A 15,834-nucleotide genomic window follows, 5' to 3' on the forward strand; every position below is an offset into this window, starting at 1 on the left:
ATTAGCATGCTTGTCAATACTTGTATTCATACTTACTGTTGTATGTATATTTTTCCTTCTTATTTGTGCTTGTTTAGCATACCTACCCTGACAATTACTATTATTACTCTTTCTGCACACCACTCCTGTAATAACCCTGTCAAAGAGTTGACAGTATGTTGAAATAAATAAATAAATATATATATATTATGACCTTCCTTATAGGAGTCCAAGCGCAATATTGCTTTCCTCACCATGCAATGCACTACTCAAGTGCTCTACACGAGTGCGGATGTGTGTAGTGTTTCCTCATTAACAGTGAAACCACAGAAGTGCTGCAGGCATGCAATCATAGGCTACATACAGGCTCACATAATCATGAAGTGCCACTGGTTTGAGCCGTCACCTTTCTGGAGGCTGGTGGGCAGACCCAGACGCCTCAAGTGTGGTTCCAGAGAGTGCTGGAACTGAGGTAGCGGACCTTGGTCCAGGAATACCTGGTGTGTCGCTCGGAATCCTGCCCGTGCATAGTCTGCATCAGTGTACTCGCTGAACCACCTGGAAACACAGTGATGACACGATGATGACATACACCCGGCGACAAAATATTGCGGGGCACGAGACATGAGGAAAAGCTGAATGTCTCTGCAACCTCACAATGCAGTCTGGCATTTGCATTTCGGGCCTCGACTACAATATGCTAACAACACTGTCATATACAGCTTTACTGGCTACTGCTACAGGCTGCTTGGGAACTGAGCATTTTTGGAGATGGCGTGGCCCATAAACTTTTGTCACTAGGTGTACAGAACAGTTCACTGCTGAAGGAGACACCTAATTGGTATTTTAGGACTGATTACAGTGCCACCTTCACACAAAGGCCTTGACAGTAATCTTTTTTTTTACTAATGTACCGCATTTTCCTGAGTATAATTTGCACCCCTAATTACAACGCCCTGATAAAAAAAAAGAAGCTTGTATAATTTACGTAACTGATTACGACAACACTCAAATATTTGCAAAAACAGTCTGCATTTGTGGAAGCACAACTCGTCCATGTCAGATCTTCAGCCAGCGGCTTTGTTCCCCACCTCTTCGGTAACGCTGATAATCTCCAGCTTCTGCTGTGTTGTTAAAGATTGCAGTCAAACGCTGTGCTCATCGTAATCCGAGTTCTTGTTTGTCAGTGCCACATGCGCTATTCGCTTACTAACACAGTCAAAATGCAAAATAGTGACCAGAAAAGAGAAGGAGAACGGAGGACACGCAGAGGTGGAGAAAGTGTGTGGGCTCCCTAGGAGGCAACGAAAGTTTGGAATGCCGAGAACTGTGCACAAAGATGTGGCTTCATGGCAGTGTGGCACACGCTGCCATGAAGCCATAGACAGAGATGAAAATCTGCTGCCTCTCCCACCATGAGGTGCACCAATATACTCACATCCGACTTCCTCCTTACACTCGTTCATAAGAAGTGAAGGTCCCAGATGGGACCACCTGTGCCAGAGGAAGGTGCCAAGGGAGACGACTGTGGGACAGCAACCGGAGTGGAAGCAGCTAGAATCGGTGTCTTTCAAGAACCACGAACGAGAACACTGAGGGACGAAGAATGCTAGAGACCACAGCGGTAAGCAGAGGTGAATACCTCCGCTTCTTACTAGCTTTCCTCCTGCCTGCTTATCAAGCATCCCAGAAGCCAGCACTTCTTGTTGGGAAGACCTAATAGAGTTTGGTTTGTTTCTGTTATCACTGAGTGTGTGTAGTGTTTGGGCTTGTGTGCCAATGTGCCTCCGTAGTTGGTAGCATCGAGGTGTGTGTGTGTGCACTGGGAAGCTAGACTGTGCCCGTGGCACTTACGCAGGGAGTTGGAGCGGGTGGTACTCACAGCCCACGCCTCAACTGTACTGTTAAATTTTAAAAATATTCGGTATTGCTTATGTGCACAAAAATACAATTACTCTATGTAACAGGTCACAACAAGCGCCTAAGCCACCCCCCCCCCCCATATGAAGTCAATTATACATTCAATTCCTCATGGTTAGAATACTATGTGCCGAACCGCACACTCTGTCATTCCTTTTAGGTTAGGACGATCAAGAAACTGCCTCATAACCAAATAGTACATACCCTCTTCAAAACTTATGGCTTTCACATATAGCTGGATGCTCAAAATACGATGGCAAACATTCATCATGATCATCATCATTTATTATTCCCTTAAGGGCCCCATGTGGGGTATTACATAAGGGGGGGGGGGGGGGGGCAACACAGTAATACAAACATCGAATGAATGGAGGCAGATATTCAGATGGCCTTCAAATGCTAAACCTGTTAATAACTGCATGCTAAATGATTTGTTCAACTCTACAGACAAACAGTAAAAAAAATCATGAAGGCAGGAAGCATATCCACCAGCTGAACAGTACGTTGATTGCCATGTCTTGAACATGAGGGATTGAAAGAAAGCTAGCTTGTCATTTATGAAAATGGCCTACAAGCAGAGAGGAAAAAAAAAAGAAACACTAACAAGCCACTCTTTAAATGCTGCTATTCAACACAACACACTGGAACACTACTGGGCTTGCATTCTTGATCGACCATTTGAAGAGATACTGCTTTCACTTTTGCATTAATTAATGTCAAGTGCAACACCCTGAAGCTACGACGGGCACTCTTTCAATGCAGTCCATACACTAAATACACTAAATAATGGCCATGGGACAAGTGTCCTTTACATCACGGCCATCTGCACTTACTGCACGTCATCAATAAATACCAGTCTAGAATACAGCTCCTGCTGAGTTTCAGGCAGCCATCATGTGGCACAGAATTGCCTGGTGGGCAGGTGTCACCAAGGGCGGTAGCCGTTCACTCTTGGGGATACAATCACTTTTGAAACATTTTCTGTAACTAGCATTGGACTCACCCGTCCGTACGGGCGACGGCAATCCTAGCACTGTGCCAGTGATGCTGTTGTCAGTAGGCGCAGACACGTTCAGTGATAGTCACATAACATCTTGCAAAAAATCATTATATTCCAAAAAGTGAATGACGGGGAATACATGAACAAACGAAGAAAGCTGACTTGCGCAAGTACTCACACAGCTCACAATGGTTAAAGCAAGTGCCCATGTTTCGAAACTTTTGGGCACAGCATACCAGAACTTACAGGCTAATGAAGTACCAATCGATGCCCTCACAACTTCTATTTTAGCGTACTTTGACCCGACTGTGCCGGCGTAATCGGTGCTGTCCTCGCTTAGTGTCAGGGTGGACACGACTGCGTTGTTGCTTATGCTAGCTGCCTCCTGTCTACTCCAGAGAAGAATAACTCAATCACAGAAAGAAAGTGTCTTGCTCTTGTCTGGGCTGTCGCCAAATTTCATACCTACCTGTTTGGCCGCGCCTTTACTGTTGTAACTGATCATTATGCCCTGCGTTGGCTTTCTTTGTTTGCTTCCTCACTGCGGCGTTCCCCTTTTGCGTGTTACGTCGACAGAACATCCTCGTCCTTATGTGCCTCGCCCATACCGCCGGGCCGTCTTTGATGCTCTCCATTCTTTGGTTCATCCTGGCATTTGCACAACACAGCGACTTGTCACTTCTCGTTATGTGTGACCCAGTGTCAGCATAGACGTTTGTCGCTGGTCACGTGCGTGCCTCAACTGCCAACAGTGTAAAGTGCATCGCAACACGGCGACTCCTCTTGACCTATTCCCGTCCCCAACGCCCGCTTCAGCTATCTGCACGTCAATGTTGGCCCCCTTCTTCCCTACGGGAACCATCGCTACCTGTTAACCTGCATTGACAAATTCCTCAGATGGCCTGAAGCAATGCCCTTCTTAGACATAACGGCTGAGTCGATAGCTTGAGCACTCATCACACTCTGGATTAGCTGCTACGGTGTCCCTTCCACCATTATGACTGGCCATGGTCGTCAATTCGACTCAACGTTGTTCACTAATCTATCTCGGCTACTCGGTGCCAATCACATCAAGACTACCTCTTAGCATCCGATATCCAATTGGATCATTGAACATTTTCACAGCCAAATGAAGGCTTCACTCATGGCTTCAACTTTTCCTTCATCATGGAGCGAGCACCTTCCTTTCATTATGCTTGGTATAATGAAAGCTATATAAGCGCGCATGCTCTGGAATAAAGAGCATTCCTTCGTTAGCTCCAGTGTGCGTCTGCCTTGCTATATCTTCTGGCGATGAGGATGGGATCGTGTCCGTGAGCAGCGCCTGTCTGGCTACCATTGACACCAAGCGAAGTGACTGAACATGTCAAAGTTTTGAGAATTCGATTCCTACGTCGAAGATGGCGACAAAGACTTCAACTCGTATGTAGAGCGTTTCGACCATTACTGGAAAGTCATGCAAATTGAAGACTGCAACTTGAAGAAATACACTTTCATCACTGCCCTCGGAAGACGCCCGTACAAGACCCTCAAGGACCTGCTGTTGCCTGCTGCACCGGAGGACAAGTCGTTCGAGGAAGTGGTCAACGTCTTGAAGGAGCACTACGCGCCAGGTAGCCAAGTAATAGCTGAGAGGTTCAAGTTCAATCGCCGGCACCAGCTCGAAATGGAGTCCGTCTGCGTTTGCCATTGAACTAACACAGATGGCTGCCAAGTGCGTGTTCGGGACTTTTCTGGACGACGCGCTACGTGACCGCTTTGTTGTGGGGCTCCGAAACCCAGCCATTTAAGCAACGTCGCTCAAGAGGAAAGAGCTCAACTTCGAAACAGCGTGAGACTTGGCGAAAGCAGCGGAACTCGCCGAAAGAGAGTCGAAGAGCTTCCAACTGCCCAATGAAAATCTGCAAACGGACAAAGCCATCCACACTGTCAGCAAGAAAGGCCATCCACAACAAAAACCTAGGGTAAGCACACCACAAAGTTTCTGTCTTAGCGGAAATTGCTACAGATGCGGAGACAAGCACGATGCATGTGATTGCAAATATCGTACGGCACAATGTCACTGGTGCAAGAAAATAGGCCATTTAGCGAATGCTTGCATGAAGAAAATTGGCAAAGCGGTTAATGCACTTGAGGTACACACCGAGCCGGACAACTTGTACCTTTTTCAAGTTGAGTTAAACGAGCAAATTCAGAGGCCCTATCTGGTAGAAGTGAAAATCGCAGGTCAACCTGTGAGGATGCATATAGATACTGGTGAAGCTGTATCAATTATCAACGAGCAGATCTACGCTCAACTGCCTAGGAAGCCAGGTCTGACAAAGTGCCTTCTAGAACTGAAAAGTTATGGTGGCACGCCGCTCGAGACGACAGGACAGACACATGTAAGTGTCGAGTATGAAGGTCAAAAGAAAACTGTGCCAGTGATTGTCGTTCCTGGAACTCAACCATGCTCAAATTGAACTGGAATCACATTTTCAATGTGGAAGCAGAGCAAAAAGTAAAACTCTTGCTGCAGAAGTACCCTGACGTGTTCAGTCTGCAAGTTGGTTTAATAAAGGGTTATGAAGTGAAAATAGTTTTGAAAGAAGAGGCTCGTCCGGTCCTCTGCAAGGCTTGTCCTGTTCCCTACGCACGGAAAAATGTTGTTAAACAGGAATTACTCGCACTCAAGGACAGAGGGATCGCAGTCATGCAGAGCGACTGGGCCACACCACTTGTAGTCGTCCCAAAGCCTGAGCACAAGGTGAGGCTATGCGGTGACTATAAAGTCACGTTAAACCCTTTCGTAAAGACTGAACACTACCCGTTGCCACTCGTAGAGGATATTTTTGCAGTACTGGTTGGCGGAAAAGTCTTTACAGTGCTTGATTTAACCTCAGTATATCAGCAGCTGTCAGTGCATGAAGATTCGCAGAAGTTGCTTACTATTAACACCCATCTTGGCTTGTTCAAGTGTCTTCGCATGCCGTACGGTATTTCAAGTGCCCCTGCTATTTTTCAGTGTGTCATGGACGAGATGCTGAAGGGACTGGAAGGAGTCATGTGCTACCTGGATGACATCCTCATAGCCAGAGCATCTATCGAGGAATGCCAGAATCGGGTTGAGGCTGTGCTAGCAAAGTTTCAGCTCCAGGGACTTAGAGTAAAGCAAGACAAATGTAAGGTTTTCCAGCCCTCTGTGAAGTATTTAGGCCATGTTATTGAAAATTCTGGTGTGTGCCTTTGCACAGAGAAGCTTAATGCTGTCAAAAGTGCTCCAGCAGCCACAAACCAGACGAAGCTAAAAGCCTACCTTGGCATGCTTACTTTTTATGCCAAATTCAATCTGAGCATGTCTGCTAAGCTGAACCCACTGTACAACCTACTGAAGAAGGATCAAAGCTGGCATTGGTCAGATAAGGAAGAACGCTGCTTCCAAGAAAGCAAGCGATGGCTTACAAGCAACAACATTTTGAGCTTCAACGATCCCTCCAAGCCACTAGGATTAGTAGGAGCGGTTCTTTTTCATGTTGTGAACGGCCACGAAAAGCCGATAGCATCCGCTTCACGCACCCTGACCAAAGCAGAAATGGGTTATTCACACCTAGAAAAAGAGGCATTGGCTGTTGTTTTTGGGATAAAACAGTTTCACAAGTACATTTTCGGCTGTGAATTTACAATTTTCTCCAACCATCTGCCTCCGAAAGGGTTGCTCGGACATGATAAACCGATATCTACCGCAGCAGCAGCAGCCTGCATACAAAGATGGATGCTTTTGCTTGCAGCCTATCGCTACAAGTGGCAATACCGCAAAGGCAACGCAGTGGTGAACGCAGATGCATTGTTGCGCATTCCACTGAAAAACATGAATGACATTAGCGACTACGTCCAATTTTTTTCGGTGACTGACGAGCTGCCGCTATCGGCTGATAAGATTTGCAAAGAAACCAGCAGTGACCGAGTCTTGTCAAAAGTACTGCTGTAGACGCGGCACGGATGGCCTTCAAGAGCAACCAAAGAAGCGCTCATGCCGTACTTTACTAGGTGTTATGAGCTATCTGCTGACAATGACTGTATCACATGGCGCAACTGGGTACTCATAGCAAATTCACTGAAATGCTTGGTAGTGAAACTCTTGCACGAGGGGCACCTGGGAGAGACTCGCATGAAAATGTTTGCATGAAGTCTTGTCTGGTGGCCTAAGCAAACTGAGAACATTGAACAAACAGTGAGGGGATGCATAAGTTGCCAATTAACTCAAAATGCTGCACCACGCCTTCCTATCACTTCATGGCATTGGCCGACATGACGGTGGCAGAGAATTCACTTTGACTTCGCATACTGCAAACCTCATTCGTTGCTTGTTCTTGTAGATGCTTACTTGAAGTGGGTAGAGGTCATCTGCATGTCTGTCACAACTGCAGCCAAAACGGTGGAAAAACTACTAACTATTTTCGCAGCTTTTGGCCTGCCGGAAGAAGTCATCGGCGGCCCACAGTTCGTGTCGTCAGAGTTCGCAGTTTTCCTCTCAGCAAACCAAGTTCGCCACAAAATGGCACCACCTTATCATCGAGCGTCTAATGGAGCTGCTGAACGCCTTGTTCAGACCGTGAAAAGAAACCTGAAACAAGTTGAAGGATGAAGAGCGAGCGGGAGTTTCCAAATCTATTCGACATCGGGTCGACCAGTTCCTTTTCCACTACAGAAACACCCCATGTGCAGCAACTGGAAAAACCCCGGCTGAATTGTTCCTATCATGGAGTCCAAGGACACGGCTAACCATGCTGCACCCCGAGCTTCACAACTGTCTGGAGAAAGACGAGTGACGGCCCGTTCAGCAGCCTGCTGCCCAATGGCGCAAGTTCAAAGAAGCTGACACGGTGCGGGTGAAGGGAACTAGACCAGGTGAGCTGGCATGGATTACTGGTATCATCGTCAGACGAATCAGTGCTGTGACTTATGTTGTAAACATACAAAACCAAGAGTGGTTTGTTCACGCAGACCACCTGGTAGAGGCAACGTTTCCTGTTCCTGAACAGCCCGTGATTCCCCTTCCTGTGCCATTCCCAAGAACTCGGCAGACTTCAGCGGAATCTCACTTGCCTGCACCAGCTCCATCTGTCGAAGACAGACAGCAGGAGCCAGCAACGCCACAAGAAAAGGGTCCTGCTTGCCATAACCTCGGCCAACCAGGTGTGGATAGCGATGAATCACCCAGGCCCATCCCTCACTGGAGAAGCACAAGAGAGCGTCGGCAGCCTGAGCATTGGGGCTATAATTAAAAAAAAAAAAAAAGGGGGGGGGGAGTGTAGTGTCATCGCACCAGCAGCGTCTGAGAAGCACTGCTAGCGTCTCGGCAAAAGCTATATAAGCGTGCGCGCTCTGGAATAAGAAGCATTCCTTCATTGGCTCCAGTGTGCGTCTGCCTTGCTAGATCACCAGGTACCAGCGTCTATCTGGTTTTTCTTCACCCACAGTCCCTTTAACTTCTTCTAGCCAATCGCTGTGATATCAGAATACAGTCGAAGCCCAAATACTTTCGCATCCCCAGCAAACCCCCATAGTATTCAATGCATTTCATATCTCTTGAGAACGAAACATCACTAAGCTGCAATCCCACCTCAATGAAATTTGCTGAATCATTAGACCCCATTTTACATAGCCGTGTAACTCTAACAGAATTAAAGAAAGTGCTCAAATACACTTCCTTTTCACTTCAATCACAAAAAATACCGTCACGGCATGTTGCGAGGCCACTGGAAGCATGTCATGGCCGCCATCATGTTTGTCGATTGCCTGTTTCCAAAAACTTCCAAATAGCATGGCTGAATGAAACCGTAACGAGGCTGGCTTCAGAGGCAGCAACTGAAGTAGGAGGCAAGGCACCAAGCCAACCAGTAGGCAAGCTCTCCAGAGTAACAAAGGACCTAATAAAGAAACGACAAAGAATGAAAGTGTCCATATAGAGAGATAAGATAGAATTCGTAGAACTGTCAAAACTGATCAACAAGGTGAAGATAAGTGATATTCAAAAATATAAGGTGAGAAAGACTGAAGAAGCCGTAAAAAATGAATGCAGCCTGAAATCAGTGAGAAAGAAACTTGGCATAGGACAAACCAAGATGTATGCACTGAAAGATAAGCAGGGTAATATCATCATCAATCTCGAAGATTAGTAAAAGAAGCGGAAGAATTCTATACTGACCTGTACAGTACCCAGAAGAAACAGGATACCTCCATTAGAAACAGTAATGAACAGGATACAGAAACTCCCCCTATAACTAGAGATGAGGTCAGAAGGACCTTGCAAGACATGAAACGGGGAAAAGTGGCAGGAGAAGATGGAATAACAGTCGATTTAATCAAAGATTAAGGAGACATAATGCTAGAAAAACTAGCGGCTCTCTACACGAAGTGTCTATTGACTGCAAAGGTCCCAGAAAACTGGAAGAATGCAAACATTATACTAATCCACAAAAAGGGAGACGTTAAAGAACTAAAAAATTATAGGCCCATTAGCTTACTCCCAACAGTATGATATAAAATATTTACCAAAATAATCTCCAATAGAATAAGGACAACACTGAACTTTAGCCAACCAAGGGAACAGACTGGCTTCAGGAAGGGATACTCTACAATGGATCACATCCATGTCATTAATCAGGATATCGAGAAATCCGCAGAGTACAATAAGCCTCTCTATATGGCTTTTATAGATTATGAAAAAGCTTTTGATTCAGTAGAGATACCAGCTGTCATAGAGGCATTGCATAATCAAGGAGTAGAGACCGCTTATGTAAATACCCTGGAAGATATCTAGATTCCACAGCCACCTTAATTCTACACAAGTAGGAAGATACCAATGAAGAAAGGGGTCATACAAGGAGACACAATCTCTCCAATGCTATTCACTGCGTGCTCGGAAGAAGTATTCAAGCTATTAAACTGGGAAGGCTTAGGAGTAAGGATCAACGGCGAATACCTCAGCAACTTTCTGTTTGCCGATGACATTGTTCTATTCAGCAACAATGTGGGCAAGTTGCAACAAATGATTGAGGACCTTAACAGGGAGAGCGTATGAGTGGGGTTGAAGATAAATATGGCAGAAGACAAAGATAATCCGGGCAAGGGAACAAGAGTTCAGGATCGCAAGTCAGCCTCTAGAGTCTGTGAAGGGGTACGTTTACCTAGGCCAACTAATCACACGGAACCCTGACCATAAGAAGGAAATTCACAGAAGAATAAGAATGGGTTGGATCGCATATGGCAGACATCGTGAGCTCCTGACTGGAAGCTTACAGTTATCATTGAAAATGGAGGTACACAATCAGTGCATATTACCTGACACTGACATATGAGGCAGAGACTTGGAGACTGACAAAGAAGCTTGAGAACAAGTTAAGGACTGCACAAAGGGCGATGGAACGAAGAATGCTAGGCATAACTTTAAGAGACAGAAAGAGAGCGGTTTGGATCAGAGAGCAAACGGGTATAGACAATATTCTACTTGACATGGAGAGAAAGAAATGGCACTGGGCAGGTCATGTAATGCACAGATTAGATAACTATTGGACCATTAGGGTTACAGAATGGGGACGAAGAGAAGGGAAGTGCAGTAGAGGACGGCAGAAGACTAGGTGGTGCAACGAAATTAGGAAATTTGCGGGTGCTAGTTGGAATCAGTTGGCGCAGGACAGGGGTCATTGGAGATGGCAGGGAGACGCCTTTGCCCTGCAGTGGACATAAAATAGGCTGATGATGATGATGATGACTGTATCTCAACAAATAAATTCACATCCCAATGACATGGATTTGTTTATGGTGCTCGAGATGGCAGCAGCAGCATGCGCTACCACACCTTCAGCTGTGATTGAGAACTGGGACGCATTGCGACTCTGAAAGCAGTCCTCCGAGATTACACGTCCCCTGCTTCAAGAATGCTGGTTTCTGCACTTCCCAACAGGCATTTCGTGCGAATTCGGCTTCAGCATCTACGGGTGACAGCATGCACTGGAGGTGGTACACATGTACGGTAAGAGCAACAGAATTCCACGCAAGCAAAAGTGGTCCTCCAGTGGATGCTGTTGCCCGTAGACCTCGACGTAACTGGTACTGACTTAAATCTTGCCATCACTGACTGACGCATGGGGGCAATGTAGGCTAACAAAATTTCAACAGAAAAGTGTTGTTTTGCCGTGCATTCCCTGTCTGTGTTGTCTCATCCCGCAACAACTAAAGCCTCGTAAAAGCAAATTTTTTGCACTTTCCCCGCAAATTTTTTATTGCAGGGTTCAATAGTATACTATTTTGGAGCCCCTAAATAGGAATGAAATGTTTAAGCAGAAAAAGGATTCTGACGTGATGTGCGATTCTCTATGTGCCATTATCACTTAGGAGATAATGCTCTGCACATGTACTACTTTTCGAAGGTGCTGAACACTCCGATATTAAAATTAAATTCGGGGATTTTGTGTGCCCCAACCACAATCTGATTATGGGGCAAGTTGTAGTGGGGGACTCCGAATTAATTATGAATACCTGGGGTTTTTTACCATGTGCCATAGGTACACGAATGTTTTTGCATTTTGTCTTCATCGAAATGTGGCCACCACGGCTTGGATCAAACATGCGGCCTTGAGCTGAACACTCCAAGATGTACAGGTACATTAACTCAAGCCCAGAAACCTCAGTCATAATTTCTGTAATACCAGCTGATTTCATCATCATCACCATCAGCTTATTTTATCTCCACTGTAAGACGAAGGCCTCTCCCTGCAATCTCCAATTACCCCTGTCCTGCGCCAACTCATTCCAACTTGCGCCTGCGAATTTCCTAATTTCATCCCACCAAATAGTGTTCTGCAATCTTCAACTGCACTTCCCTTCTCTTGGCATCCATTCTGTAACTCTGATGGTCCATCGGTCATCTTTTCTATGTATTACATGGCCTGCCCAGCTCCCTTTCTTTCTCTTGATCTCAACTAGAATATCGGCTACCCCCGCTTTGCTCTCTGATTCACACTGCTTTCTTTCTGTCTCTTAACGTCACACCTAGCCTTCTTTGTTCTGTCACTCCTTGCGCGGTCCTTAACTTGTTCTTGAGCTTCTTTGTCAGCTGATTTGCAGGCTGATAAAAGATGCAAGATGGTCCAGCTTTTCAGTCAAACGACGTACAGTTTTTCATATGGATTATAAAGGTGTTGTTTCACATCAAATGCCCCTTTTGCATTTTTGTACAAAACACACAAACTTTACCACAGGGATGAAAATGGTGTGAAACAAATTTTAGCTGCTCTAACGTCACAGACAAGTAGCTTAAGTGCAATTTAAATATTTTTATTCAGAAAACAACAACAAAAGACCCAACAAGAGATTACAGAAAGATGACACCTTTTGCACACTTGAATTCATTCACTGTGCAAAGCAGTTAACAAGGTATAATTGCCTTTGTTCATTTTGTTCAAATGGAAGTGAAAGAACACTTCCAAATTTTATGGGTACAATGAACATTACATTTATTCCTGAATAAGATGATGACTATGATGACATTACTGTGGTATGACAATAACACAATGACAAGGAAGGAAGGAAGGAAAAAGTGGAGAAGGAAAGGCAGAGAGGTTAACCAGTTTAGCTTAACCGGTTTGCTACCCTACAAACGGGAGCGGGTTGGGGGGGGGTGAAAGATAGGGAAGGGAGAGAGAGAGAGAGCACATAGCACAGCACACACACATCGTCCATTAGAGTCCATCACTCTGGCGTGGTACGTGATATCACTGTCACAGCCGCTTGTCCAATCCTGTCTCTTTCAAAAACTGAAGTAGTCCCTTTGTTGCCTTCAGCTGCGATGTGTTCTGTCAAAGGCATGTGAAAATCGTTTCGAGGGTCAATGGTCTAGTGTCAAGGTGCGCTAGAACGGATGCCAGGGACTGTCGCTGAACATTACATTCAGGACAGTCGCACTAAATGTGTTCCAGTGTCTCCTCGCAAAGACAGGCATTGCAGAGAGCGTTGTCGGCCATTCCAATGCGAAATGAGTAAGATTTCGTGAAAGCCACCCCTAGCCACAAGCGATAAAGCAGAGTCACCTCTCTTCGGCGGAGTCCAGTTGGCATACAGAGATGCATCAAAGAGGGCAGGTGGTATTGACGGTTGCTCCGGTCGGTCTGGCTGTTTGGTGTGCACCACAGAGAGAGCGTGATATCCTGTGCAACCACTCATGAAAGTGGTATGGCCTCTTCTTGTGCGTCTTCAAGAGCTGCCCGAGCGGCATTATCAGCATCTTCGTTTCCCATGACGCTGCAGTTATACTTGGCAGCCACTGAAACGTCACGTGGTGTCCTTTCTCCTGTGATGTAAGGAGTAGACATCTAATATCGAATACGAGCTGTTCGAATGGCGCACGACGCAGAACTGATAGCACAGATCGTAGGGTTGCCTTTGAGTCGCTGAAGACTGACCATTGTCGAGGTGGCTCCCAATCGACGAAACAAAGTGCAGCGCGAAGAGCAGCTAGTTCAGCAGATGTCGATGTTGTTGGGTGGTCAGTCCTAAAGCTGATGGTAATAGCTCTTGCTGGGACACAACGACAAGATGACACAACGACATGATGACAGGATAGCAATGGCAGTTGACTATGTACCATCAGATGCACATGCCGTGTTGCAAATGGAAGGCGAAGACGACAATGGCGACGATAAATGCACGCACATGATGCACTGACACCCAAAAAAGGTGAAAAAAAAAAAAAAAAAAATCTGCAGAGAGTCTCGTGGCGCAAGTGTGGAACCCGAGAGTGGTGCCATTGTGAGGGAGGAAGCCGATAGAAGAAGGCAGCAGTGGTAGAAGAAGCAACCTGTTTGGACAATGGGTCTGGGCTTCTGCCTATGCCTGGTGCTCCCAAGCCTATGGCTCAAACACTGAAGCCGGTGTACGTCTGTGCGGCATCCTAGCGTTCCTTTATATGCTACCGCAGGGAGCAGAGTTGCGCATAACTTTTCCGGCGCCGCTCGCACCGCATTCACCGAGCACTATCACGTGGTAGAAAATGACGTCAAATGTTCAACTGCGCCACTGTGAAACCAACTTTACGGGCGCGACGCCGACTCGTTTCTGTCAGTGCCATCGACCTTACAATCAACGGACCACTGAGTGTGCGTTTCATTCATCGGTTCCGGGTTGTAGGTTTGGTATTCGACGATGTAAAATCAAGGACCTTGTTGAGCTCATACGAAACAGATTATATTGACACTTGTATGACGAGGTGCAGCGTACCAAAGCGCACAAACCACACAGAAAGTGGCAAAGCTTTTTACGCGGTGCCATGCGGACAGACAGACGTGTGCCGGCGACTATATATGGCTACTGTGTATGCGGACCCGCCAACTCCGAAAGGGACCAGGATATGCGAGGTGCATTCGCCTTGTTTACAGAGATGAGTTGGGCTTGTTTACCCTAAAGCAACATTTTCTCAAGTAACACCTTGTTAACGCTGAGATGAGTTCGCCTGGCATGAGGGGTTGTACGATTTTTGGTGTACAGTCGAACCCACTTATAACAATATTCAAGTGCCACGTAAATTCCATTGTCATAACTGATAATTGTAATAATCGGCTTACATGAAAAAATCAAAATAGGGGGATGACAGAGCTGATATGAGAAAACTACATGTATATAGGCAGGGAGGCCCAGTGCCCCTCTCCACCACCTTCCTCCACTTTGGGACGTTTGCCATCTTGATGTGATTACTGCAATAAAAATGACCTCTTGTTACTGTTGTAAAGGGGGTTTATTCGGGTCGTAGAGAAGCAGCGACCAACGCAGCAACAGCAGCTAGGGTGCAGCCAGTGAACGAACTGGGTATGAGCCACACGATGGCAACGGGGCTTTTTAGCCTGCCGATCTTGTTCGTCACAATCACCCCCAGAATTGAAGAGTAGCCATCCTGGCAATCTAGGAAGAGGTGAGCAGATCGTGATACGGCTTCGGCCGGTCAATGTGCACAGTCTCTCGTCCCCGACGACACAGATCAGGAGATGGTGACACGGGCTCGACCAAGTAATTAACAGGTGATGGTTGCGCAACCACGCGGTAGGGCCTGTGGTACTTCGGGAGGAGCTTGGACGAAAGGCCAGGAGCAGCAACAGGCGGTACCCAAAGCCACACGAGCGAGTCGATAGGGAAGGGGTGAGGGGTTGGGCTGAGGTCATGGTGCTCTTTTTGGCGGCACCTTTTAGCCTGCCGATCTTCTTCGTCACACTGTTAATAGCCTGTTGCCTTTCCAGTTGCTTTGAATTCTGCCCCCCCAGGGCTCCAAGCACCAGCAATCTTGCCCTGCTGCCGGCGGCCATTGGTCAACCATTCCCTTGTACGAAATAAATTTGATCTAGAAGCTCCTGTATCTTGAATACTTTACCACTTGCAGATTTGCTGCTACGAAGCAGCTGTTTAGTATGCAGTATGAATGAGTCATAAAAGTAAGCTTTGCATAAAGTGTGCACATGTGACCATTTGAAATGCATTTAAATCTACGTGTCTGCACTGCATGTATTGAAAACATGCAGCTGCTGTGAACGGCGGCTAGTGATAAATGACGCTCGATTAACAGTCACATACATAATTGCATGCATGAAAGTTTGCTTGGCGCCGATCATTAATCGGCTCTTCGGCTGCCAAAATGCACTCACATAATTGTCCACTTAACATGTGTGAAATTTTCTTTAAACATTCTTTAAAACGTTTGTTGCCTTCCAGCCTCAGCGAGAAAACTTCATATGCGTGCTGAAAAACATTGCACCGCTTTATGTTGCAAGCTAACGCATGTTAGCAAGCGAGCTTTTGAGCTGTTTGAGCCACGGGTGTAGTCAGGATTTTATTTCTGGGGATCGAGGGGGGTCCTGCCCCCTATATGCAAGTTCGTGTGTGTGTGTTTATATCTGCATATATATATACAC

At 46.2% G+C, this 15,834-nt stretch overlaps 1 protein-coding gene across 1 annotated transcript in view; it reads right to left on the bottom strand.

Moving 5' to 3' along the window:
• RpLP0-like (ribosomal protein LP0-like) overlaps positions 1-15,834 on the bottom strand; it is an 86,031-nt gene that overhangs the window by 27,916 nt on the left and 42,281 nt on the right. The window contains exon 5 of the mRNA XM_050177792.2: positions 386-537. Coding sequence (XP_050033749.1) covers positions 386-537 — 152 coding nt within the window. The remainder of the gene's footprint in view (positions 1-385; positions 538-15,834) is intronic.

The sequence above is a fragment of the Dermacentor andersoni genome, chromosome 4 (assembly GCF_023375885.2).
Source record: "Dermacentor andersoni chromosome 4, qqDerAnde1_hic_scaffold, whole genome shotgun sequence".
Lineage (NCBI taxonomy): Eukaryota > Metazoa > Arthropoda > Arachnida > Ixodida > Ixodidae > Dermacentor > Dermacentor andersoni.